The sequence below is a fragment of the Sander lucioperca genome, chromosome 5 (genome assembly GCF_008315115.2).
Source record: "Sander lucioperca isolate FBNREF2018 chromosome 5, SLUC_FBN_1.2, whole genome shotgun sequence".
Classification (NCBI taxonomy): domain Eukaryota; kingdom Metazoa; phylum Chordata; class Actinopteri; order Perciformes; family Percidae; genus Sander; species Sander lucioperca.
Genome location: NC_050177.1, coordinates 38,106,439 through 38,134,238, shown reverse-complemented (window position 1 = coordinate 38,134,238; position 27,800 = coordinate 38,106,439). Strand labels below are relative to the sequence as shown.

The following is a 27,800-nucleotide window of genomic DNA, read 5'->3' as shown; positions in this document are numbered from 1 at the left end:
ATAATAAGCTGCATAGCTGAGTTGAATCTTAAAAAATATATTGTCGCCATCGGGCGGAAACCTACTTACGTTACTTTTCAGGAAAATGAAAAAAAAAAAACATTTTATTAAGCTATTTACCTCAGATGAAATCGCTTCGTCACTGTTTTACCTTCAGCTCTGCTGTGTGCGGCACTTCATTCAAGATGGAGGCAGAGTGGAGTTATGTTAGGTTTTGCCGACAGTTTGAGGAGTCAATGGAGCAATGAGATTTAGTCACACGCTCTTTTAATACTTTTCATTGGTTAAATAGTTGTAAAACCAACAGGCAGACGTAAAGGGTAACCAATAGTATTGATTTATGGGGGGAAAAAAGACAAAATATGGAGATACGATGATTTAATAATTTGTAAGGACTATGATATGCGAGTTTGAATAACAATTTAAATTAATAAAGTTTCTTACATTAGACTCTGAAGGTGTATTGTTCTTCGTCCATTGAGGAGCCGAATATCAGACCCATATGAACACTTCACTCGGTGTTGCGGCTCTGCTTCCCCCGACACTGAAAGAAAAACAGAAATGTCTGGACCTGCTAACACACACTGCCCATTGTTGTAAAGTCACAGAGTACCTCTGTTTGAAGTGTATCTTTAGGAGTTTTTATCTATAAAAAAAAAAAACCTGTGTAAATAATGGTTGTTTAACTGGTCTTTAGAAAGCATCCACAGACACAAGGGGAATTGGAGAAAATAACATAACCAGCAAGAATTTTTATTTACCACTGCTCTGTCTAATTTAATTTAGCCTGGATGACATTTTTCTGTAAAAAAAAAAAAAAGTTTTAATTTTATATCAAAAATGGCCTCTAGCTAGACAGCTAGCTGATCATAGGCAAGAACATAAAAATAATGACGTTCATCGAGTATCTTGAATGATAAAAAATAATGATCTGTTTAGGATTTTAGATTTTCCATGGTTTGCGATGGGCAATGAGAGGTTTCAGGGAAATGACGAAGGTTTGTCCTTTGCTTGTGTCTGTGTTTCCTCAGGTCCTGGTTCTGGAGCTGGAGACTCGTCTGCAGAAGGAGCGAGAGCGTCTCGGCGAGCTGAGGAAGAAACATTACGAGCTGGCTGGGGTAGCGGAGGGCTGGGGCGAGCAAGAAGAGGGTGAGGACAACCACTGCACTATAAATATACCCAAAATATTTTACAGTTAAAATGACTCAAATGGGTCTGTCTCCTTGTTCTCCATAGGCACAGGTTGAGACCTGCTTCCCCCTCCTCTACCAGAAGACCGGCTTCTGTCTGCCTCTTTCTATTTATACACTTCTCACTCTCTTGTTTTCTTCTCTCTTTTTTGTTTGTTTGTTATCTAAGCCAAATTGAAAGGTGCTTCTTTTCTAAACCTGCTTCTCCACCCGTGTCCAAAAGCTTCCACAAAGGACAGCACCCAGGGCTCAGCAACGGGGATGTAAGGAGTGGGGGGAGAAAAGATGCAGCCCAACTTCATGGTCTCACATCCCCCCCCACCCCCGCCTCTCCCCTAGGACTGTGTTGGTGAAAAGCAGTTAAAGTGAAGAGGACCCATTCTACCGAGTATTTATTGTCTTTTTCTTCCCCGGTTTTTAATAACGGCGCTTCGTCAAGGAGTCCCAGCAGAGAGGCTACGAGCACAAGTTCTACTCAAGACATCCCAGGATGCACTACACAAGGGCCAAACTCCCACATCAAGAGGGGAGATCAGTGAGCTACACTAGCCCCTAAATCATGTCTCTGTGTCACATAGATGGCATGCATGCTCCCGTACTAAGCCTGAGCTGCTCTTTATCGGTCTTTATCTCCCTCCCAAGTTTCTTCCTATTCTTTTCCCACTGTGAGTTATCACCGTATTAAGTCCATACCGCTTAACTGGCTGGTTTACTGGACTTTCTGCCTTTCAACTCTCCACCATTGTAACGACCGCGACTGTTAACTCGACTCAACACCCTTTTTATTTTCTTCTTTTTTTTTCTTTTTAAAAGAGGCTTGCATGGAAAATTTTTAAAAAGCTCCAAACTGGGGAGTAGTTTCAAAAAAGGAATGTGGCAGCATTTGTTTTCTCTCAACAGTCTTCTCCCTGTGAGCTTTGAGACTGCCAACTACCTCATGCCACATCGTCAGAGGTAGCAGTGCATCATGGGTAGGACTGATGAGAGAGAATCCGTTGCTGAAACATTAAAGACATGGGGTCATTTTTTCTCATTTCCTATTTTTTATTAGTTAAAGGTAGGAAATGGGGTTGTGGTATGAAAAGCCCTTTTTTATATAACTAAAAGCAACAACAGACCAATTCTTGTAGAAAAAAAGGAAAAAGTTGGTAAATAAAGTTTAAGACCCTTATCGGTGCATATTTTTTACAAACGTCAGTGATCAAGCAGCACTACAACAAATCTGTCACAGAAGCAGCAGCTCTGGAGGTGCAGCTGGGATCCAGTCACATAATGAACTGCTAACGGTGTTGCCTTCTGACAGACGGCTATCCAAGCAATTCTCTCGGTTACTTCCTCGAGACGTCATGACTCTGCCAACAGGACCACCGTGCTCCCGGGGAGGATGATAAACTGTTTAGGCTTTTTCAGGAGACAAGTCAGAGAAAATCTGCAGGAGCAACAAAAAGGAAATCCTAAAAAGTGTCAGTTTTGGGACATTTCAAGCTGCGCAAACCTTTATTCATTCACATGATCCTGCCTCTTCAAATACCCTGGAGGACTGATGGTTGACTGCAGTTTTATAAATCCTTCACTAACTAACAGTCTGCATTTTCAGGACCACAATGGACTTTGAAGTATAGAGCACACAGTGACTGCAGTGTTTTCAATAGCTTCCTAAAGACCAAGTAGCTGTGTATATAAACTACAAGCCTTCTTTTGTTGAAAATAATCTTTTTCTTTCTTTTAATCTAAAAACATTCAATAGCATTACCTTTTACTTTTTGCATCTCTCCAAGTATGGATTCAGTTTATTTGAATAAGGGATACAAAATAGTGCACATGAATGCCACAGGAGAGAGAGGTTATTTAACAGAATGTCCTACTGAGACTGCCAGTAGACTCTGTAAGCAGACTGATCATGCCTTTGTGTAAACCATGAGATTAGTAGGCATCCGTTTTTTAACCCAACACCTTGTTTTTTTTCTTCTGTTTGATGACGGCGACGATGATTCTCTTGGAGTTTATCTCTCTCTCTGTGTCTTAACATACTTCGTTGTGACCCTCTGCTTCACCTGTGTATCTTAACACAGTTATAAGTATAAGTTGTGACACTGGTTTATTTAACAGACATGGGTCAAATAGTATTTGCCAATAATTCTTAAAGACTAGTTGTAAACCACTTGCAGAAGCAGATGCAAGAAAAGTGTTTTATTAGTCAGATTTTAAAATAATTTCCCCATCTGACACCATCCATCTGCTGCTCCAAGCAGGTTATAAAACAAACATCAAGTGTTATTTGCAGTACTGTTGGGTCCAGGCCTTTGTATTTAATGATTTTAGCTGTGTTCGGTCACTTCTTCCACATCTGGGTAGCGGTATTAAATGGAAATTGGAATATAAAACAAGAAAAGATAGATCCACTTTTTTAAGCATTTCAAATGTCTCAAAAGATTAATTGAACGCACCTTGAGTAATGTTTGGTTGTATTTTTGCCCACATGTTCTTTATTAACCTCTCTCTCTCTCTCTCTCTCTCTCTCTCTCTCTCTCTCTCTCTCTCGGGTCTGTGTCTGTAGTCATACCAGCTCAGCCAGCCTTTCAAACTGCCTCACACTGTAGTCAAAGAGAAACAAATACTCACATAGCAACATTGATATATGTCTTTGTATGATATACTAAAACTATGTTGGTGGGTTTGTTTTTATTTTTTCAGTTTTTAAAATAAAAAATCAACTCCTTAATACAGACCCAAATATGACTGTGGTTTTTATGATGTTAGACAAAGCAGCTACAGTCAGCTATCATGAAATGTAATTAGTGAAGAGGCTGAGATGATGAAACAAGTTATTTCTAGATAACTCGGCTAGGAGAGAGCACAGTTATGTCTCTGCCCTTTCACCTGATGTTTTCTATTTTTCCTTTAGTATCATTCTTGGAAGTTGGATAATCACTGATTGATAGATTGCTTTAGCCACAGTTCTAATAATCCTCTTACCTGATGATGCAACACTTAATGAAAAAAACTCCAGGAATTCCAAGAAAATGAATGAATGTTGCAATTTTTTAGAGGAGATAATATGTACGTTTATGTGATTAATGCAAATGTTTTCTAAGTGCAGAATACAATACGGTTCTTGCTTGTTTATGTGTGAGCAAGAAAAGTGGCTTGGTAACTTTTACAGGAGCAATAACCTCACATCTACATCAGAGCAGAGCTAAAATTCTAATGCACCCTATTGATTTTTTTGGGAGGGTAAGATTGTTTTCCAGTAAAAGCACTGACTAGTGCAATTCAAAGTGCTTTGTTGGCATTCAATTCTAAAGAAAATATTGTCAAATAAGAGACAGAAAAAAATAAACTTTGTAGAAAATGTGTTGCTGCTGCAACTCCAACCTGCCTGCTCTTCCTACAGTAAAAATAACAACACTGAATACCCCACACACGCAGATATGTTGGAGGCATTGAGGAAATGAATCTGCGTAATCTGAAACCACGGTGCTGAGATTACAGAAATCCCTAATCTGGGCTGCTCCAGGATCAACCACATCTTCTGATAAGAGTCTTATTTCCTCGTTTCTGCAGTGCAAAAGACTCCCACTGAGATAGTAACTGATTTTGTTTTTCTTTTTGTTAATGCTCATCTTGAATAGTGGGTTGTAAATAGAAAACTCAGGAAGATTTAAATAGAACATTATATGGACCTTTTTCACAGCAGACATTTTGACTTGTCATAGTAGGAAAAGCACAGCTGAAATTGAACCTTAAACGATGGCTCAGTTCCATCAAGTGTCCCAGTAAGCTATTTCAGTGAGTCAGCATGCTCTCCTAAGTGGAATGCAGCCATCATTAATGGTTTTGAATACACCTGTGCTTTTCCTACTATGACATGTCAACATGTCTGCCGTGAAAAAGGTCTATCACTGACACAATATATAATTACAGACTGGACAGGTGTCCTGCAGGAATGTGTTCCTCCCTGGCAGTTAACGAGCCACACCTGCTGTCAGGTCCAGGCAGACCAGGTGGGTCTTGTTAGCCACCAGCGAGTACCCTAAACGTGCAGGACTCCAGTCATTTTTTTGCGGTTCAGTAAATCCAGTGAGGTAACAGTGTTTGAACAACAACAGCAGGCTGAGATGCGGACAGCTGATGATACATGATATTTGAGGATAAATCAAATCTTAGGCTACGTTCACACCACAAGTCTTAATGCTTAATTCAGATTTTTTGCTCAGATCCGATTTTTTTGTTTGGCTGTTCACATTACCTTTTAAAATGTGGCCTGTATCAGATTCCAGTGTGAACCGTTTGCGGTTTCTAACTGACCTGCACGCACAAAAGAACAAAAACAATGACATCAGACGCGGCACACTGTTGCACTAAAGTTAGGGAGGTTATGGAGGAAGTAAGCATTTTCGCTTTTATTTCAAAATGTGTGTGTAATGGCAGCCGTAACATTGATGAGCAGGTGCTGAGGAGGAGAAGAATGAAAAGAAAGAGAGACATTTCATTTTCAAAGTCTGATCTGGTCACTTGACCCAAAAAAAATCAGATTTGGGCCACTTTTGCCTGCAGTCTGAACGTAGCCTTACTTCCCTAAACTAGAGGCTCTCGGGTAGTTGCCAGGTGAGTGTAATTAATGGTTAACTTCCTTGTAGAGTAGAAAACTATAAGTAGGTAGGGTCTGTGTAGATAGTCCAACAGGTCTGGGGTATCTTAAAGGTTGAGAGGTGTTTTCGATCAGTTAGTCTGATTAGACAGGTTCAGGTTGATGGTGGGTAGCGATATGCAGGGATTTCTTTTAAAATGAGTGAGCGTTGTTGTTTAACTATCTAACTTAAATGACTCCAGACTAAGTGCACAAATATTATCTAGACCAAAAGATTCCCCCTGATTTTCACTACTACTGGTTCTCCACTTCTCTGTCAGATCTTGGTATATTACTCCATGCCCACATTCAGCAGTGAGCTGGCTACCTCTGGATTTTTTTTTAATGTAGTACAGTACACAGTGGTGTTTTGCTTTGTGCTGCTGTTTTGACACATGGTAATGTGGTGGGCGTTGCTTGTGGAAGACTGGAAGAGCTGAACTATTTATAGTCTCTGCAGTCCTGAGCTGGGCTAACAGCAGCAGTCTCCTGGCAGCAGCAGAGTCTGTTCTTCTCCCCTCTGCTCTCCAACACAAGCAGGATCCAACAGGGGATAGCCAGCCTCACACATATAGATGCTTTAAATCAGCAGGTACACTGACAGGAACAGGCTGATTGTTCAAAGTCACTTGTGTGGAAAGTAATTTCCAGTAGGCTGCAAAGCACAAGCTTCATTATGAACCTTTGTGCACAACATCAGATCTGTTCTTTGCTGCTGAAACAGTTTATACAACATATAGAAAGCTGATGTAATAATATGTAAAATATTGTATGATCCACAACAGAAATATGGCCTCAAACATAACTAGTTGTTGAAATCTAGAATTAGGCTTATAGGAAACAACCTGCAAAATGTGTGCCAAAATAGGCTTTTACTTAGTTTTTTTCATATGTTGATGTTGATTCATATGTGTTATTTCATTAATGTGTTGTATTAATGGCAGCTTCATCTCCAAGACCAAATAGTCCATACCGGCCATATAAAAACGCTCCAGATGTCTTATGGTTCCTGTGGAGGCAAGTGAAGGTGGTATGGAAGAAGAAAACCATCGCAAAAGCATGGCGAAGAGCAGGGTGAGTGTTAATCCCCAAGGAAAAGGATGCCTCGAACATTGACCAATTCCGGCAAATGGGAAGATCTTCTTTAGCATTGTTGCTCAAAGGATGACAACCTACCTGAAACAGAATAATTTTATTGACACGTCGGTACAGAAAGCTGGAATACCATGCGTCTCGGGATGCTTAGAACACACAAGCATGATACGGCATTAAATCCAGACTGCAAAGAGGGAAGGAAAAGATCTGCCCTTCTTATTCCTGGACCTAGCCAATGCTTTTGGGTCCGTCCCCCATTCTCTCCTCTGGACAGCCTTCGAGTTCTTCCAGATGCCAACGACCATCACAAACCTGGTAAGAAACTGCTTCCAAGATCTGCAATTCTGCCTCACAACATCAGAATACACAACATCATAGCATTTATTGGAAGTGGAAATAATGGCAAAGTATTTAAGCTCAATTTATTTAAAGGCCCAAATGTATGCCTAATGTTAGATGGGCACAATGGGTCTGCTGACTCTAAAACTGTGTAAATCTCCAACCTATCAAGTCCTTTCTGTCCATAATCAAGTCCATCAAATCTTTTTTTCTTCAACAAAAAATCTGTAATTGCATACAGATTATTTCAAACGGTTTACAAAAACAAAACAAGAAATGTGCAAGACATTTTCAGAAACTATCTTAAAACAAGAAAACAATAAGTAGGCTGCTGTTCTGGAATAATAACAAAAAAATAATAAATGTTTACGTCACATGTTTTTTTTTTTCTGTGATCAAGACATCCAATGTTGCATTTGTCAGCAACCCTCCTGACACTCACACAAAAATAACAGCAGAGTATAGGCTTACTTTCTCCAAATCTATAATTAACCCTTTAACATAAATTATGAATTTTGGGCTCTAACATCCAGCATGCTGAGTCTCATTCCCACCAATTGTATTTTATTATAGTTTCACAAAGATATTGTATAGGTATATACCTCGTCTTGAAAACATTGTTTTCTTCTTGATAGTAGCTACACAATGTGGATGGCTTGCAGGTACAGAGATGAAGTGTCATTGGGTTTCTGAGCAGGATTCAGGGCCACATTGTTTTACACTGCACTTTAGTTTTATTCACCTTCTTACCCATTTATAAGGATCAAGTTGGACTTTGATCCCAGCTGAATTATACACACAGATAAACATTTCACCAATGCAGAGTTACTGCTGAATTAGACTGGACTGAGGGGGTGTTTTCATTAGAATTAATTACCTTCTCTTCAGCATCTGTATCCCTGGAAACATCTGATGTTGTCACGGAGATAAGGTACAGGTGCAACCCATGAGACTCAGATGGCTGATGTGTTTCTGAGACAAAAACAAAACATTTCAGTTGTCTCACACTCCATGGCAGCAGTTTTAGTTGTACCAAGTCAGATGATTATTTACTGTATAATGGACCAAGAAAAGGCTGTATGGTTTACCCAGTTAGCTATATAACTACAAATATTTAGGTTTAGAGGGCAGTTTGCTTGGGTTAATCCTTGATTCAAAAAGGAGAGAAACACTTTCACTTTCATTTGTTTTGGTGTGCAGAAGCTTTGTTTTCTACAGCTTACCACAGCTTCAAAAAAATCTGGGCCACTCCATCAAACACACAACTTGCTCAACAGAAGGAGCTTCTGTCCTGATTGGCCGTTGTGGGAATATTAGAAAATCCTTAAAAGACATAATGAAGTAGGCAAAACGTGACCTATATTCTGTTCACTCTTTATAGATAACTTGGTGACCTCCCATAAATCTCACCTCTCTTGAGGAATTCACCTGAAAGGAACAACCTTTCTATTGTAAAACCTTCTGAAAGCTTTTACTGTTTATGGAAGGGTTTATCTAAATAGGAGGGCCTGAACAGCAAAGTGTCATCACTCAGGCCGCCCTCACTGAGAGTCTCTGAATGCATTGTTTTGTGCTTGCCCTGCACATTGCTTTCCAGTGAGGCCGGCCTCAGCCCGCTTTTGAGTGCCTGATACAGATATGAGGTCATGGGCTGAGGAAAAAGCCTCCCCCTCTTTGCTGAGGCCTATGGGTACTTCAACCCGAGTAAACAAACAAGCAGGAGGCACTGCTTCCCTAAGAGGGCCAATGATTCTCCTCAAAAAGAAGCAAGAGCCACAAAGGCAGCTTTTAGCCACTGGTGCAGACAATCCCCCGGGAGATGCTTTGTGGCTTCATAATGATCATCAATATCTGGTGCCACTTAGGGGTATAACAGAAGCTTTTAAAAGTGTTAGAAGCGTTTTTATTTACTGAAAATACACAAAAAGGTTATTCAGCGCTCTCATGAAGCAGAAGGTTGTTTCTCTTTGTGCTATCAGTCAACAGACTTCAAGAAGAATTATTAAAGCTATAGTGCGTAGTTTCTGTCTCCCCCATGAGGAATTCTAAGTAATGATAACAACAGTCGTTACATCCACATGACACAAGTATTCTGTGATCGCCTGCACCCACCCCTCCTCAACACAGAAACTTGTAGCCAAGTGGGACACGGAGGATTAAAAAAACATGATGGATTCTTCAGAAGAGGTAATTATCTTCACTCGAGAGGACACCATTTTCTAAACATAGTCATACTGAGAAATACAGAGTTTTGTGGAGTTGATAGTCTTAAATAGCTTTGTGTGTGTGTGTGTGTGTGTGTGTGTGTGTGTGTGTGTGTGTGTGTGTGTGTGTGTGTCCCCAGAGGTAGTATGAAAGCAAAGAGCCAATGCCATGTAAGGATATAGTTAGTCCTTATTTGTCCTTACGTAAATGTCTAGGTCACATAGGGTAACAAATCACATTGGTTGTTGTGTGTCCTGCTTTGCCAATTTTGCACATCAATTTAATCATTAGGCTATATATGTATAGTAATCCAGACAGGTGGGCCCTGCCCTACTTTTGCATCTGACAGAGAGACAGAGGCACAGACGTAAACATAGACATCAACACTGATAGGCGGTCCGGTCAATCAAAGAGACCGAGGAGGGGTGGGCATGGCAGACCCAGACTGTGCATGACACCAACTTCTGCTCTGCTTTAGGAAAAAAAGAGAGAGATGGGGTTGCTAGGAGACCTCACCCAATGAAAACACAGCACCATCTGCTGCAGTGAGATTTGGAGTGGGTTAGCCAAGTCGGACAGAGAGAGGGAAATCAGCACAGGAGGATCATTGCAAACACCACAACAGGGAGAGACGGGAGGACAGGGGGAGGAGGGGATAAAGGATGATTATGAAAGATGAAAGGGAGAAAAGGAAAGCAAGATTTAAGAGTGAAGGGGAGTGGGAATTAGGAGAATGGAGAACAGGGAGGGAGGGCAAGAGGAAAGTAAGCATGACGAGAAGCTTGATTAATGTATGACTAACAGGTGTGACTCTTATACCCACTCATAACCCTCCTCCGCGTGCACACACACACACACACACACACACACACACACACACAGTGCATTTCACTATCTTTGTGGGGACCCGTCATTGTCATAATGCATTCCCTAGCCCCTTACCCTAACCTTAACCATCACAACTAAATGCCTAACCTTAACCCTTACCCTCACCCTAACCATAACCTAATTCTAACCCTAATCCTAAAACCAAGTCTTAACCCTCAAACAGCCCTTTAAAGTTGTGGGGTCCAACATTTTGGCCCCACAAAGCTGTCCGGACCCCACAAGTATACTGTATTCCTGGTTTTTGGACCCCACGAATATAGTTAAACGAGAACATACATACACACATGCACACACACACACACACACACACACACACACACACACACACCTTCAAAACCATTCTCACAGAAAACACCTTGAGCATCATCTTGACGTCACTTTCTGTATGAAGGTGAGATGTAATAAATGCTGGTAGGTGCAAAACCAAGCGGCTGATGTGGATTTTAGTAATAGATGATGCACTTGTTACCATGGGGACAATAAAATGTGACCATCATGAATCACAGTTCAGTTGCAGCAGGCTTTGTGCCCACGTTATCTCACGTCAATTCACACACCAACCAAGGATGTGGTTAGTGTGCAGAAGCTATACTTGCAACTATCATCTACAATAACAAAAACACTAAGATTGACATGAGTTATCTCTGTGGGAGCGTGCCTGTGTTCCCACAGCCCTATGTTCCCACATTTCTAAGATTTTTTTCCCCATCCTTTCTCCCAATTTGGAAGCCAATTACACCCAACCTATTATCCAGTAGCAATGGACTACAGATGGAATGTAACCCAAAACCCTAACATAGGGTCTAATTTTGAAAAAAATCTTAGAAATGTGGGAACATAGGGCTGTGGGAACATAGGGCCTAATTTTCAGTGAATTCTTTTTTAGAAATGTGGGAACATAGGGCTGTGGGACCATTGGGCTGTGGGAACATAGGGCTGACCCCATCTCTGTTACAGACAAGGCTGCAAAGATCCAATTCAATCTCTTAAAGAGGTTCTCCAAATTTACACATTAACTTCTTAAGGAACAAGAAAATAACCCTGGTGTCACCATAGACAGTTAAATAAATGGACCAACAGATCCCGTTGCTCTGGACGGAGACCAGTGAAGGATATTATAAGCACTTTTCCAGTGAGCGCTGAGCGTTATTGCGCAGCCTCCAGCTGAGTTTGAAGACGTAGATGTGACGTGAGCAACCTGTCTGAAAGTTGTACGTCGTCTGGTAGCTGTGCCAAGAGAAATCTCAATCATTCCGAATCTTGCAGAGACGGAGAGCGTAGGTGTAGATAACATAGGCACAGGCTAATTATTGCTAACTAAAATGCTAGTTAACATTAGTGATTAAACTTAAACAGCTAATGTAAGTCGAAACTGCCTGCAAGCTTCTCCTATACTATACGGTAATTCCTCTACTATGCGACAGTAAGTCGCGTGGTTATGACACAATCGTTAGCCTATTTTAACAAAAACGTATACTACGGAGCCATAACGTGAGGTACAAGGTAATGGAGCCTTTTATACATTGTCGTGTTACTTTAGATATAAACAATGGACAAATAGAGTCTTCAACGCTTCAGATGTAAAGGTATTCGCTGTCAAAGTGACGTCAAAATGAATGGCAGTCAATGGAATGCTAACGGCAGGTGAGTGCTTGATAGCATCAAAATGGCGCCATAGGAGGTATGCGTTGTGGAAAGAAGCTTATCCCCTTGGGTGTCACCAGGATAATCTCACATTTGGCTTAAGACTTCAAATTCCTAACAGAAAACCTGTGTTTCACGTAGTGAAGGTTAAAAGGCGAGGACATTAATCGAGCAGGGATGGTCTAACGATAGATGCTACTTAGTTGCGTTACAGAAAATGTAGGATCCAGTATTTTGGAGCTTGACTCATACCAGGGATTACAAATTAGGATATATAAGCCTCTGCTGCTGCTGCATCAATTTTAAACATTTGTTTCAAAATATCTCATGTGAGTCGCCCAACTTAATTAAGGTGCATTGCTAAATCATTGAATTGCCACTTTAAAGTGCATGCTGCTTTTGATTTAAGATTGCATGAGAAGAAACCAACACTATATTCCATACAGATATCAAGGTGCATTTTATTAGATGAAGATCCAATGATATATAGTCAACATCAGCATCCTCCTTTACAAAAGACATTAAAATTGAAACATTTTCAGTAAAAAAGTAGTATCGTACAGCCAATGTGGGGTACCAGAGAGAAAGCATGACATGACCTAAATCATATTCATTAATCGCTGTATGGATCATAGATAAAACACAATACATTAACACTATTTACAGTCTGTAACACAGAGGTTGACATGAATGGTAATCCTCGTGGTGAATACAGTAAATATAATATATTCATATATTAAGATCTTATGTTTACAAAATCATAATGCATTATATATATATCACAGAGAAAGGCTATCCACAACCTTGGCTTTCAGCTGTACACATCCTCTTGTTTTGCAACACTTGACAAAGCAAAATTAGATCTTTTGTTTGGTCAATTTATTGTTGATGGGTGGGTTCTTTGGTTGTGCTGGGTTTAATGTCGCAGCCTCCAACTCAGCAGTCACTTGCTGAGTGTTACTGAAGAGAGTTATCTGTTTAGGTCCGGTTGTAACTGGAGAGTCTTGAACAGCACTCACCATATACAGGGCAACGTCTAGACTAGAGCAATGTTTGCAACAATGACAAACGGGGCAAATCATTTTAGTTTTCTAAACCATGATCACATTTAATCTAAAGAACACGGATCTCGCAGCTTAAATGAACTGGGGTGAAACTGATTAGATGTTGTATTACAGCACAAGGTTTCATTGCAACTCTAGTATACACAAAATGTTCTTTTCACAAAAATGTGACGAGGACCGAGCACAAAACTGGTCAGAACACTTGTTTTACTTCATGCATGCATTCATGTCGCATATCCATGGGATGGATTCTCTCATTTGAAAATAATACATTTCCATCAGAGAATAATAACACATCCAGCACATTAAGTAGGATTCTGGCCTTAGCAAAGAAAAGGTAGAATGAAAGTACCTGAGCAATGCTTCCCATTAATGTTACCTCAAATATTACCCAGGTGTCATAACTCGAAAGCCCATGATGCATTAGGAATATTTTAGCTAACTGAGGTGAGAGAAAAATGATCTAAAACTTGGGCAAAACTTAAAAGATAATGTGTTGGTGCATTAAGGAACAAAAGAATAGGCAAGTTGGTCTATCTAGTGCATTTCTTCATAATGTTGCCCAGTAGTTGTGTTATAATGTTTCGTGAGGGCCAGTTAGTGAAGATCAGTGTAACAGCAGTTAAACAGCAGTCATCCCAGACTGAAAGAGAGCCTAAGAGTGATATTTTAAACATATGCATCTACAGTACACACCTCTGTGGTATGTATATACCTCGTAACTTCAGTGAAAGTAATCATTTACTTTCCGTGTGAATTTCTTTACTATTTGTATTTTCCCTTGGCCCATGAAACCAGTCATGCAGTCTGGCCACAAATCAAAACAAAAAAAGTTATTTGCATGATAGCAGGGGTTGTGTTTGTATCTCACTGATCACTAGCCGCTCCCAGCCTTCCCAAGGCCTGCAGAGCTTCGTCACCTTAGTTCATCCACCTCCAACAGCAGAAAGATGTTCACAGTGCTTGCAAATCTTTGGGAATCCCAGCCAAAGTTGTTCACCTTAGACACGCTTATGTTGTGTAATTCTACCTGGCCAAGTAACAAAGGTGGATGCAGCGATGCGTCTGATGACACCAAACATACACGGGAAGTATCAGCAGGTCCCTATACATGACTTGTTGTATTAACCAAGGGGAGCTGCTTTGCTGCTGCGAGGGCAAATTCCGGTGAGGTTTTAGGACAAGCCGGTAGTTGTCTGTCTGTATCTCTTTCACTCTTGGCCCGTCATGAGCTGCATCACTGGCAAGACATGGAGTGAATCCCAGCCAGAAGCCATCAAAGCCACTGCATAACTGGATCAGGATTTTCCCCTCCCCACCATGTTGAGAGAGCGGCCTGGTGGGCGGCAATCCCCGCAATCACCCCAGCCCTGCGCCACAACCCAACGCCCATGTGCTCAGGCCTCTGTGCCAAGCCTCAGAGCCAGGCCTCATCACTGGCCCAGCTGGCATGGCCCCGATCAGCTGGATTTGCTATAATCATCTTAGGTCATCTGATTCAAGCTGTGGACAGAGAGAATGCCCGTCAGCTCTTCAACCAAGGCCAATGAACCCCGCCAGGCCGGCCTAACTGCCCTCCTTCTGGCTAAATTTCCACTGAATGACCCATAAACAACTGGTTTAATCATTATTGTTAGACAAGGTGGAATACTTCACACAATGAAGATGTCTTCTAGCAGGTATAGAGGGAGTGTTGCTACCCTTTGAAGAGCTATCAAATCATGTTTCAGGTTTTTTTTTTTTTTTAAATGTGAAAATGAGACATCTTGCTGGCCAGTCATCTAGACCTGCTAGCTGTGCAAAAGCCTGCCTAGTCTGTCTCTCTGTCAAGCTGGGATGTCTGGGACCTTGATGAATGTGTGTGTTTGTGTGTGTGTGTGTGTGTGTGTGTGTGTGTGTGTGTGTGTGTGTGTGTGTGTGTGTGTGTGTGTGTACATCAAGAGGCGTGGTAGGGAGGGATGGGCAGAGAGTTACACAGGGTTAATTGTAAATCAGCCAAACCAAAGTCACACACTCACCCACCACACACGACCCCCATCTCTCCCATCCATTTGTCCATCCAGCCCCCTCCCCCCTCCCTCTCCTCTGCTGTGGTCGTGTCCCGGCTGCTTGTCCCTCAGTCCCAGCCGTTGTCCTTGATCATGTGGGCCAGCTCGATGATGAACTTGCCCTCTTTATACTTCTGACTGCTCTCAAAGGCATGTTCCTGGAGGGTGTGGCACAGGACAGGAGAGACAGCATAATAACATGTTTATATCGTTGACTGAGAGTAGGATAGTTAGACACAAGGTGCATTAAAAACGCCTGCTCATGACAGTCCTTTTAGCTGTATATGAAAATCCTTGACTCAATACTGGCCTGTCTCTGCTGCTGGCTCTTTGGGAGCTGGTTATATAACCATCAGTCACTAAACACTGCAGAGGAGCCTGCAGAACCAAAACTTTGACCGGACTGGATCATCATACCTTAAGCTGGCAGGAATGTGTCTCTCACCACTAAGAAACAGCAAAAACCAAAAGGCCACAGATTTGAGCCTCACAACAGCCAACAGAGATGTAGAGTCCGCTCTCTTTTTGCAGGCTGTAACATGCATTTCTACTGTTAGGTGTGTAACCCAAAATTCCTCTGGAAAATATGAATGGGATTTATAGGAAAGTCTGAGCTACACAGAAGGCAAAATCATTATTTTTCACAGTTTATCAGTTTTTACTTTATATACAGTAGATGCTGACTGCAAAATGTCAATCATTTGAAAAGCATGATTGCAACTGCCATTAGCCTAGCTTACTGAGATGCTGTAAACCCAGCAAGAAAATCAAGTAGCAATTAATGAAAACTAAAAGATCAAAATTCACGGTGACAGGTGGCACCCACCAAGGCTACTTACTGTATGTAATGACATTCCCATCAGCCTCAGCTGAGCATGCTAACACCAGATGGTGAACGTGGTAAACATTATACCTGCTAAACATCAGTATGTTAGCATTGTCATTGTGAGCATTTTAGTATGATATCGTTAGCATTTAGCTAAAACCAAGGCTGTGCCTATAAGTACAGCCTCATAGAGCTGTTAACATTGCTGTTGACTCACAAAGCAAATTTTCCTTCTTCTAATATGGGTCTTTATGGTGATTTATGGTGACTTTTACAGGAGTGTGTTCAGTGTTTTTGATTAACAGATGTTTCTCGTGGCGGTAACGTCATCACGCTCAGCTGCGGTGGCTGCAGCTTGCTGATCCCACCATAGCTTGTTCCAGTTCCATCTCCCATATCCCCAAATGTGGATATTTCAGTAACACTGACAATGATAGCAGCAAGCAGTAAAGCCAAGCCCCAAGCTTAAAAGGGTATCTGTGGTAAAGGTTGAGGTTAAAAATACTTTTTTTCTTTTGTATTAACACATCCTCTAAAAGTGTTGGATCATATCGACTTTTCCATTTTCCAGCAGAGTTGCAAATCAATGCCATAAAAGAAAATGACACAAAATGACAACTTCTGCTTCCTGTCCAAGTCCATGAACAACCTTGTGTTCTTGTTCAAAAGCTCTCTTGAAGCAGAGTGACAGAGTCGGCTGATACAAATGTTCTTTCACTGTGGAGCGTCTGTAACTTGTTTTTGTCTTTGACTATTTTGGTTCAGAGCTGCAGAGGCACGTTATCAGATTTCTTGGTTTAGAAGTGCAGTAGGTCAAGCCTCTCAATAGAACTTTGACGACTGCGGGAAAATCAATACCGCTGCAACTGATATTAATGGAAACCCTCCATTAAGTCCTATCTAGTGTCTGTGGGCTTGTGCATGCTTGCAACCCCTTTTTTCTTTGCCTTGTGGGGTCCTGACAGGAATAGAAACTACCCAGAAAAGTATCTAATTTTGAAGCTGCTTCGCCAGGTGTTTATACCAGGCGTCATAAGGAAAGTAGTTATTTTTAGGCTGGAAAGTTATAGAAGGTGTACGGTTAGAAACCTGGCAGTGAATGTTACGGTTAGAGGTTAGGCAAAGAGTGCTGGTCAATGGAGCCTTCTCAAAAGTCAAACAACAAGGATACTGTGTGTGTGTGTGTGTGTGTGTGTGTGTGTGTGTGTGTGTGTGTGTGTGTGTGTGTGTGTGTGTGTGTGTGTGCGTGTGTGTGTGTTTTAACCCCTTAAGGATACAGTCAAGTGCTCTATAGTGTAAACTCTCACTTCCATGCGGAGAGGGTTCACCAGTGACAGCCGTACATGCTCTGCTCTGTTGACATATGAAGACAGCTAACATTTGTGGATGCTGTTTACTTCACCCTGACATGGGACCTAAAATACCACCTGTACTAAATACATCCTGCATGTGTATTTTGAGATGCTATATCACAGCTTTACGGAGACTTTTACCATATATATGGCTCTGAAATGAGCCAAAGCTACATAGTGGGGCTGTCAGTTATTTTAAAATAAATCACCTACACTGTCAGTTTGTAAGTGTTCAACCAACAGTATTAACACCTAGAAATGTTCTACAATGATATACTGTTAAAACCTAAAGAATGAACTGGGTGCAAGTTATTCTTCAGATTTGAGCGATAAATGAAATGCTGATGTTTTTCACTTCCACAAAACATTAAAAACTAATCACAAGTCATATACAATAAATAGATAGAATAGAATAAGACGTCTCCATCAGTTTTGAGAAATCCATAATTAATTCAGCCCACAGCTGTAACACTGCGTTGACCCCGAGAGAAGAGGAGGTTCAAATATAAATTGGACAAGGACACTTACATATTTCCAGCCCAGGGTGGTCTTGCAGTTCTCACAGTAGATATCTGCGACAGCATGCAGGCCTGTGAGCAGAACTCTCTCCTCTGCAGGGCCACACCCGACGTTCACCCTGAGAGAGAGAGAGAGAGGGGGGGGGAAATGGGTTTGTGGAGAGGAAAGCAGAGAAAAAGGAGACACAAGCAGATACACAAGTTTTGGCTTACTGTAAGTTGCACAGTTGCATGTACTGTATGATGTGCTCAGAGTGAGTCGCTGCCTCACACCCACTCAAACAGCGCATACAGATAGGGCACCAAGCCAAGGAGCATAGATTCAAACGGCCTCATTTTCACACTTAATTCAGCTGATAATGACTCCGAGGCACAGGCTGGCTCCTTCTACACTAGGGCTTAAAAGACAACACAGCTACTATGTGGAACCATATACATTTTTAAACTGTTTTAAAACACCTGAGCAAGCAGATCACTGGTCTCCTGTCTAAAAGTCCAGCATGAACGTTTTTGTCTAACACATAACGTCAACCAGGTGGGTTGAAATGCAGCAAGAGAGGGATACTCACACTGAGTTGAACAGGTAGGCTCTGCCTTGGCTGCCCTGGAAGGACTGCAGATACAAGATGAGACAAAGATGAAAAGGCTGAAACAAGAATCGGCCCTTTTATAGTAACTCTATAAAATGATATAAGCATACTATTATATTGAGAGAGAGAGGTTTGGTTTTCTTATGAAAACGCCCACATGTTGATTTGAGAGAGGCCTTTACTTAAATAGAAGCTCTTATTTTAAAAACCTGTAGACAAAATCTATTTTAACATATAGTTTAAAATGGTGCACAGTCTCCCAGTAACAGCCCGTATGTTACTGATTACATCATGGTTGGTTAATGCATAAGAAGCTTTACCTCTTGTGATGCAGTTATTTTCTTGCAGGCCTTTATTTTCCACAACATGAAAACTTCTATAAATTATTAATTAATTATTAACTATTACACATTAAACAGATTTATGTTGTGCAGCTGTGTTACGACCAGCAGAAGTTTGTGTAAACAGTGTTTTCATATTTGCATGTGGAAAAAGTGATAGTGCATTCATAATCCAATTCACTAACCATTTTATAACATAATCCATCCATAGGCAAAAGTGCGGCGGTGGCTGACACAGACATACAGGTGTTCAGTCTGTTGTTTGTTTTCATAATTCCTCATCCGTTCTCCCTCTTTTTTTAAGCTTCAACGCTTGTCCTTTTAATGGCTGTTAATCAATGTCAATTTATAAAATGAAAGAGACAAAAGCTAAACAGTAAATTGCTTGTTTATAAAGTAATACAACATTACCTGTGATAAAACAAGTACTTTTAAGTCTGTAATAATTAGCTGCCTGAATGTAAGTACTTTCCTCCAGGGACAACCACTGTTGGTAAGATGAGACAAGTCACCAAAGCAGGTTGCCGGTTACCTTGGAGATGAGCTCGTCGTGGTTGGCCAGATGAGCTCGGCAGTGGATGCAGCTGTACGTTCGGTGACAGCTCGGCAGGTACGCCTGGAAGGTCTTGGAGCGCGTCATTCTGACCATGGGCGGAGTCGGCGGGCGGTGCAAGAAGGGACTGCCAGCCCAGGTCGGCTCACAAGGGAAGCACCGCAACACACAGGTGAGGGCCGTGGTGGGCGGTGGGTTGGGAGGCGAACACCTGAGCACAGGGAGGATAAAAGAGCAGCTAATGGTTACATGGTTGTGCAACAGCTGCCTCCTTAAACTGATGTTGTAAACTGAACCACAGGTGTATAATTGGTGGTGGGATTACAGTCTGCTCTGTGTTCAGAGAATTCTCCAAACTGCTCACATCTTTGAAACTCTTAAAACCTCAGAGCAATGATGTGATGAGACATCATGCGATATTAATGAGCCTGTGTTCCAGGCTGAGTCACTCAATTTCACAATTCAGTTTCAATGTGAAAACACTAAAGAAATTCAACTTTAGGAGATGAGATTAAAACCAGGAACAGGCTTTCACCACACAGGAAACAAATACTTCTACCAAAAGGCCAAAAATGTCTCCTAGTTGGTCCAGAAGACAGTTTGGGTTACCAAAGCAGGGACAGAAAAAAAATCAATAGGAAACTATAGGACAATAGGACTATTTTAATAATTGCTTAGTTTAAGTAATTTATTAGCCATGCCAGTCAGTCTGTGGCCAGTCTGTTGGTCGGTCCTCCACGGAAATATCCAAGTTCTACTGGATGAATGACCATGAAATTTTGTACAGACATTCATGGTGCCCAGAGGATGAATCCTGACTTGGCCATTCACTGACTTTTCCTCTAGTGCCACCATCAAGGCAGACGCTTATTTTTTCCAATGCAGGTATTTCATTTACGATCAAATACCTGCAAAACAATGTTAGCATGGGAAACATTATAACCTGCATTGTACACATAAGCACGTTAGCATTTTGGTTGTGTGCACGTTAGCATGCTGACGTTAACATTCTGCAGTACAGCCTCACAGAGCTGCTAGTGTGGCTTTAGACTCCTTGTCTAAGTCATAGTTCCAGCTTCCTAAATTTGACGATTTGCTTGCTGCTTTCCTGCATTATATTACATTATTTTCAATGTTTTTTACAGAAGATATCACGTCACCCCAATCCTGGCTTCTCTCCATTGGCTCCCTGTATGATTTAGAATTGATTTTAAGATTTTACTGATCATGTTTAAAGCTCGTCTGGGTCTGGCTCCAAGCTATACAGTGGAGATGTTGACCCCATATGAGTTCAGTTGGGTTTTACACTGTCGGTCGGACATTTTTAGATGTCAGCTTGCATTCTGGGAAAATATGGTGGGCAATTTTCACTATTTTCTGGCATTTTATAGATCAAACAATTGATGAATTAACTGATGTGGCAGAAAATTGATAATTAAAATAATTATAAGACACAGCTGTCTCCATTATCCTGCAGTAGTTCAATGCAGTACACACAGGCAGCAACGCTAGCTCACATTCTGTGTTTAAGTCTATGAGGCTGCAGAGATAATCTGCTTAGCGTAGCACAACTGTGAGGATCGTGCTCTGCTCACTCCATGATATCCAAATAGACTACACCCTTAAAATACTTCTGCTGGTGTGCTCTGATGACTGAGAAGATTAGTGAGCTGGCCCCGGGAACCCATCCCAAAGGTCCGGGGCCAGGAGGACAGTATGTTTTGACTAACTGTACAGGAGATGCTTCAGGGCCTGTGCTCTCTGCCTTGTGGTGCATATATAATCTTTGTGGTTTTATTGCTTAATGCATCTTTTATTGTGATTTCAGCCCTGTAGCTCTGGTGCTAAACACAACCTATCAATCGCAAAATTTAATCTAGTTTCATTGCCCAGTGCTACTTTTCATAAAGCTGTTGAGGAGACTCATTAAAATGACTGGTATATCCACCCTTTACTGTTTACCGGCCTATTTTTCAACTACTATTCTTTCTAATTTAATGTATCACAGTAAACTTAAAAAATAATACAATAACTTCTATAGTCTACAGGACTATAAGATTCTGTAATAACTTGAGTTGTTTCATGACTTCACAATATGCCGTCCCACTCGGTCTCCTTCCTGTCTGTCATTACTGAACCATCTGGAAAAACTAATAAAATACTGAACGGGAGCAGGAGGTCTCTTTGCATTCAGGACAAACAAGAGAGAGAGAGAGAGAGAGAGAGAGAGAGAGAGAGAGAGAAAAAGAGAGAGAGAGAGAGAGAGAGAGAGAGAGAGAGAGAGAGAGAGAGAGAGAGAGAGAGGCCTCTTTACTTTACTGCAATATGATTGTTTTTAGTGTCGGAAGCTGATAAAGGCTCTAGTGCTGATGGGAAGGACCGGGGGATATCAATAAATAAGGCAGTGAGCGCGCCCTTAACTCGGTGCCAGCAGTGCCGCGTGGGTTTGGGGCACAAAGACACGCTCAGTACAGTTGTCGGAGTTGACCCCTGACAAACACAGACACACACACTCACACACAGACACACACACTCACACACACACACACACACACACACACACACACACACACACACACACACTCACTGCCGTTTAACCCAAAGGGTGTTTTATCCTCTCTAGGTCATTTCAGGACTGAGGACAAGAATGAAGTTTCTGTAGGATCAAGTCCTCTGAGATCTGCCATACAGAAACACATTGACACACAGACACTTTACTTACATATATAGTTTGCCACTTGATTCTTTCATATTTGGCTACTGTGGAACTTTGAGCTAAAATTATTAGTGGATTCATTGATTAGTCAATTAACAGAAAATGTATTTTGATAATTGATTAAGTCATTTTTTAAGCAGGAATGCCCAAATTTTACAAGTCCCAGCTTTTTAAATGTGAATATTTGCTCTTTTTTCTTTTATGAGTAAGCTGAATATGTTTTATTTTTAGACTGTTGGTCAGACAAAACAAGCAATTTGGATTTCAATGAATCAAGACAATCTCTTACATTTGCACAAGGCTGCCTGATTATAGCTCAGTAATTAGTCATAGGTACTCTAGGAATGTAAGCCTCAAACTTGAGCTTCAAATTTAATTACATAAATGAAAGCTTCTAATTAAAGCTTCTTTTAAGCCTCTACCCCTACATTTGCTACAAGTCACTCAGGATATGACTACCAACTAAATCTCTAAAATCTAAAATGTGATGTATAGAACCTGTCCGTCACAACTGCCTGGAGAGATGTTTTAAACTATCATCTGTAGGAAAAGCTCTGTGGGATGCTGTTAAATGTCAGCATGTTGATAGTGCATCATGATAGTAATGTGCCCTCAATGGACTTTAAACAGCATTGCTGGATTAAAGTATTGTACTTGTTACACAAATACCTGTGGGTCCTACATAATCCATGTGGAGTTCTCTCTGTGTATTATCTGCAGTCAGTCTCTGAACAATCACTTTATTACAGCCATAACAACAGTGTGTCAGTGCATGTCACTGGCTTTGGATGAAAACAGCTGATATCTCTTACTCATGTGATTAATTAGATGTTCATATAGTCACTGTGTGATGAACTATTTCATTGTTTATGTCATTTTTTCAAGCAAAAATTGCCAACCATTTGTTCCCGTATCTCAGTTATGAAAATTTGCTGGTTTTTTTTTTTTTTTTTTTGTTTTTTATCATTGTGAAGTAAATATATTTGGGGTTTGTCAGACAAAAAAAAACATTTTAAGAGTCAATTTGGGCTCTGTGAAGCATTTATTCACTTTTTTCTGACATTTTATAGAGAAAAACAAATAACCAATTAACCTTGAGAATAATCACCAGAATAACTGATAATAAAAAAAAAATGTTAGCTGCAGGCCTAGAAATGTTATGGCTTTGATTTAGCAGGCATAACATTGCCTTGATTGATTTGGCCATGAATATTTCTGTTTAACATTAAGGCCTACATGGTACCAATTAAAAGCTTATTTAGCTTAAAGGGATATTTCACCGTTGGAAAGATGAATATATCTTTAAATTGGGTCACTTATGTATTAGAAATGTGAATTTATTTTAGAAACTGGTGGCTTCTAGGCTGAGAAAAGCCAGAAAATGTGTTTTTGGCTCATGTGGAAGAAAGACACCAAATCCCAGAATGTCTACTCCCAAGCCACGCCTACCGTTTACAGACAGACAGTGAGGCAGCATTCAACTCAAGTGTGTTTTATTGTCATTTCAACCATATACACGAAACAACATTTCACCGTGGCTCAAGTGGTTACACAATTAAAAATAAATAAAAACAACATTATATAAAAACGACATACGAAACAGGCTACATTTAGTGCACACACATATGCTCCGTAAAGTTCAGCTAACCAATAGATACTAGCATTAGCGCTTGGTGGGCTGAAAACACAGAGTATAAACTTATATATATTTGCGTGGAATGTAGAATGGTCGGCATTTAACAGTCACAAACTCCACCAGCAGTTAGCAGTTAGTTGGATACAAGCACCAGTCCGTGTTAACACAGCCCTCCTCCACTAGTCTTACCCGGCGACAGAGCAGCCGGCCTGGTAGCTGGATAGTCCAGTACACTGTTGTTCAGCCATGTTTCCACAACAACAAAAACACAGCAGTCTCTGAACTCGCGTTGGGAGTTTCGTTGAAGTTGGGTGTAGTCCAGTTTGTTGTCTAATGAGCGGACACTTGCAAGCAGGATTGATGGAACAGGTGGCCAGCTAGCGTTAGCTTTCCACCGTCACACTCGTTCAACATTCCCTGCTGATGATGTCCCTTTACCGGCCAGAGGCATCGAGCAACACCGCTGGTCTCCATAGCAGGCGAGCGAAGCTGTGTCGAGTATTCCGTCTGTAATAAAGTGTCCTGCATATTCTCCGATCTGTACCAATGTATCCAGTGGTACATGTGTGCGGTAGTTTGAATGCACATAATTGTTAATTGTTGTTCTAAAATTTCCTTCGGGATGAATACATCTATCTATCTATCTATCTATCTAAAAGTTTTCTGCTAAGAAGGGAGTAGCGGAAATTCAAGATGGCTGACGCTCGTTTTGGTTCTGAAATTTTCGGAGAAAGACGACAGTCCAACCCCCTATGGGCAGGTTGAAAACATGCGGAAGTAGCTCCTACTATTGGCTGTAGTCCATTGCCTCTGGGCAAAAATGCCTCCAATGACGGAAAACGACGATTTTTGCGTCATCAGAGGCTTTTTTCCAGACCCACAATACAGAGATCTCTCATCTCAGGGGGACATGAGGGAGGGAAGCACAGTCATTCAAAAATACTACCGTGTTTCTACTGATACAAAGCTTAATGCTAAATCGATGAAGTATCCCTTTAATTTCATACACATGTACTAGTGACTGAATTACAACATTGAAAAAACTTCTAATAAGGGATAAGTAAATGTAACGACAAGAAAGCAACTGAACATAAAGTAGAAGAGAAGGCAAGTACAGGCTTTATACCACATTAAACAGATGAAAATGTCCTGGACCTGATCAAGGCTGCACAATGACACTGTTTGACATTTCAAAACAATTAGTTTCCAAGAACAGGACACTCATCTTGGTGGGTGGACATGCTTGAAAATCATTTTGCAAGACAACATTGTTTGTGGGGACAAACAATGCTGACTCGCTGTAAAACACTGATGCAAAGAGAGCTGCTTTGCACAACCCCCCCCCCCCCCCCCTTTGACAGAATAACAAATTGCATAAATGATTAGATGACTAGAAGAACTTGGTTGCAGCAATTCAGATGGGCTCCAACAGCAGGACATTTTAGCAAGACTGACTGTCTGCATAACCTCAGTGTGTGTCTTTGGTGTTTGTCCATCTTTTATCAGTTTATTTTTCAGCCTGCCAGTGTCTTCTCTCTGTCTGTCTCTATGCCCCTCAGCCTGTTTTGTATATGTATTTATTTTCTGCTGCCACTCTGTCTATTCATCAGTTCTGCCGCGGGTCGTTTGAGGTCACCGAGCTGTCCATTCTGGTCATTTCTGGGTATCATCACAAAAGGCTACATGCCACAAGTCTCAAGAGCCAAAAGGGCCCTTGTATCCCAACAAACAAAACCTTGTTATGTAACGCACTGATGCTGCCGCTGCTGATGCTGCTTCTGACAATGATTGAGAGCAGGAGAAAGACAGAGGGGAGGAAGAGATACGGGGGGGGGGGGGCAGACGGGGATATGGGAGTGAGGGAGTTAAATGAACAGGGGGAAAGAGGAAAAAAGCAGTGTGTGTCCCTTCAGCAATGGATGAGCTGTTTCCTATACTGCCCACCAGCTGAACCGACGCAATTTCTGTACTTCATGCGCTTTCATCTTGCTCTCCTTTCAGTCTTACACCAAGGCCAACATCATACAGCAGCATGACATCACTGACTAGAGGAGGGAAAAACTATTCTCTGCCCCCCCCCCCTCCTCCCCAACCATATCAAATATCACTGATATAGCCATCCCAGGTTTGTGTGTCTGGTTACTGTTGCTATGTTCGATCTGTACTCACTTCCAGTTTTCTTCTGTCTGTCTCTTCTTGTGCTCTGTGGAGAGGAAGGCAGCTTGTTTTCAGGTGTTTTAGACACTTGTACTTGTGTATTTCCTTGAGAGTTTGCCTAGGGGAAACACTTTTTAACTGCCGATTAGCTGGCTTGTTTATACATACAGTATAATCTCTGTTGCATTTCTGTGTGTGGCTATCAACAGTAAAAGTGTCATGAAAAGTGACAAAACCAAACAAAGTGAGTGATGTGACAAAATGACTCAGACCTGTAGGCACAACACATTGCACACAACTGTTGTTTATGTATACAAGTCCTATCTGTGAAGGATCACCTCCCAGGCCAGCAACACTCTGACCCACCATCTTCGATCCCTGTGTATCAACTCCTCACATGATCAATAACTATCTGCATGCACAACTTTGCAATAGAAATTGATCAGTGCAAAGGTTGTGACTAAATAAAAGACCCTTCTTAAACTGTCTTACAGATGTTTTTTGGAAGGGGGGAAATGCAGCATTCCCACCTGCTGGCCTCCCTGTTATTGACTTGTGTGTGTGTGTGTGTGTGTGTGTGTGTGTGTGTGTGTGTGTGTGTGTGTGTGTGTGTGTGTGTGTGTGTGTGTGTGTGTGTGTGATTATTGAATCAGGTCACAGGCAGTGGCGCACTTCAATTGGGGCAAAACTTCAGCCACCACACTTTGATGGCGGGGATGCCTCAGCTCAGCAATGCTGAAAACACAGACACACAAACACACGCGCACGCACACACACACACACACACACACACACTAGCCACTCTGAAAAGCTTTAACATCTGCTATGACTTCGACAGATCGATGAGAACCAAGTGATTGTCGTCAGAGCTTATGATCACATGTCCGTATTACATGATAACCCGCATTGATCACCGCTGACGTACACCATCATGACCGAGCGCGTGCACGGGGATGATGGTGCATACGTGCAGCCAGGACTGCCACCACAAACAGCATGTGTCCTAATAATAACCAGTAGATACTGTGGCTCCACTGCAGAGTTGACCTGAACCAATCCACGAAGAAAACATCAGTCCAGGCATGATAAACCCATCTGACTATCATGTCATGCATGTTGTTTGCAGGATATAAACCATCAACTTCTATTTCTTATTGTAATATTACAGCACGTGTGTCTGCAAGGTAAAAGTTGCCTCAGTTAAAAGTAGGCTATTGGATAGATAAGGCTGTACATGACTACGTCGACGCTGGAATAAGCTTCATAGAGATATGAAACCAGTGCGTAACAACAACTGCACCACAGTGAAAAAATAACGCAGGGACATTCTTTTACCTTTGAAGGGAAGAAAAAAACGGATCTCCACGTATCTTAGAAAATGTCGCACCTCCTTGTTTTCTTCTTGGCAGTGCCAATCCTAAACTCCCTTTCGCATTCCTTCCCAGGAAAATGTTCCTCTTCTCTCGGCCCTGGCAAGTCCTGCAGAGACGCAATGTTTTGACGCGCAATGATGCCCAGCAGAGTTCAGAAGAGGCAGAGAGAGAGAGAGAGAGAGAGAGAGAGAGAGAGAGAGAGAGAGAGAGAGAGAGAGAGAGAGAGAGAGAGAGAGAGAGAGAGAGAGAGAGAGAGAGAGAGAGAGAGAGAGAGAGAGAGAGGCAAAACAGCCAGCCGGAGCGAGAGGGTTCACTCTAACCAACTTCCGTGTTCGCAGAATATCCGTTATACAGGCAGGACGGCTTCTTTTCTTCGGTTTCTGAGCAGCGTGATTTGGAACGTCTGACATACTAGCTAATATTATATTTAAAACCACCGTGTTGCACCTGCTCATTATAAGTATTGTGACAGTTGCTTTTATTTTTGTATTAGAGGAATATTCATTTCAAATCGTTTTCATTACATTTTCAATAGAATCACAGATTAATGTATGCTGTACGAATTGTATTGTCATTATGTTTTTATTATCCAAGACTAGTTGTATGCTGTTAAGCAATGTTAATTTTTGACATGT

The 27,800-nt window shown here is 41.4% G+C and overlaps 2 protein-coding genes and 1 long non-coding RNA gene across 9 annotated transcripts in view; 2 read left to right on the top strand and 1 right to left on the bottom strand.

Moving 5' to 3' along the window:
• The window catches only part of hip1 (huntingtin interacting protein 1), a 49,799-nt gene extending 45,881 nt beyond the window's left edge, over window positions 1-3,918 (top strand). For all 3 annotated transcript variants that reach the window (XM_031293275.2, XM_031293274.2, XM_031293276.2), the window contains 2 exons: window positions 1,032-1,149; window positions 1,237-3,918. In XM_031293275.2, coding sequence (XP_031149135.1) covers window positions 1,032-1,149; window positions 1,237-1,247 — 129 coding nt within the window. In that variant the 3' untranslated portion in view covers window positions 1,248-3,918. The remainder of the gene's footprint in view (window positions 1-1,031; window positions 1,150-1,236) is intronic.
• Window positions 362-27,391, bottom strand: ypel2b (yippee-like 2b). Of its 5 annotated transcripts, XR_004897363.1 has the most exons (7): window positions 27,128-27,367; window positions 19,263-19,494; window positions 18,369-18,412; window positions 17,810-17,918; window positions 15,074-15,261; window positions 8,132-8,226; window positions 362-544 (listed from the first exon to the last, which is right to left on the bottom strand). XR_004897363.1 is itself a non-coding variant. In XM_031293270.2 (5 exons), the coding sequence occupies exons 2-5, from the start codon at window positions 19,377-19,379 to the stop codon at window positions 15,172-15,174; spliced, it is 360 nt and encodes a 119-aa protein (XP_031149130.1). In that variant the 5' UTR covers window positions 19,380-19,494; window positions 27,128-27,391; the 3' UTR covers window positions 12,433-15,171. The 5 variants fall into 5 exon arrangements, 2 of the variants coding, with proteins under 2 accessions (XP_031149130.1, XP_031149128.1); XR_004897361.1 differs by lacking the exons at window positions 362-544; window positions 8,132-8,226 and adding an exon at window positions 12,433-14,930 and having other exon boundaries at window positions 14,989-15,261; XR_004897362.1 differs by lacking the exons at window positions 362-544; window positions 8,132-8,226 and adding an exon at window positions 12,433-14,558.
• LOC116045564 lies at window positions 15,258-15,891 on the top strand. The gene is made up of 2 exons (XR_004103959.1): window positions 15,258-15,660; window positions 15,813-15,891. It is a non-coding gene; the product is annotated as an uncharacterized LOC116045564 (long non-coding RNA).
• Window positions 27,392-27,800: the final 409 nt, after the last annotated feature.

Excerpts from the sequence above, each read along its gene's own strand:
- ypel2b (XM_031293270.2), bottom strand. The coding sequence starts at position 19,379 with ATGGTCAGAATGACGCGCTCCAAGACCTTCCAGGCGTACCTGCCGAGC. Across the intron at positions 17,919-18,368 it reads GCCTACCTGTTCAACTCAGT|GGTGAACGTCGGGTGTGGCC; the intron begins GTGAGTATCCCT and ends TCTCTCTCTCAG. Across the intron at positions 15,262-17,809 it reads CCACCCTGGGCTGGAAATAT|GAACATGCCTTTGAGAGCAG; the intron begins GTAAGTGTCCTT and ends CACACCCTCCAG.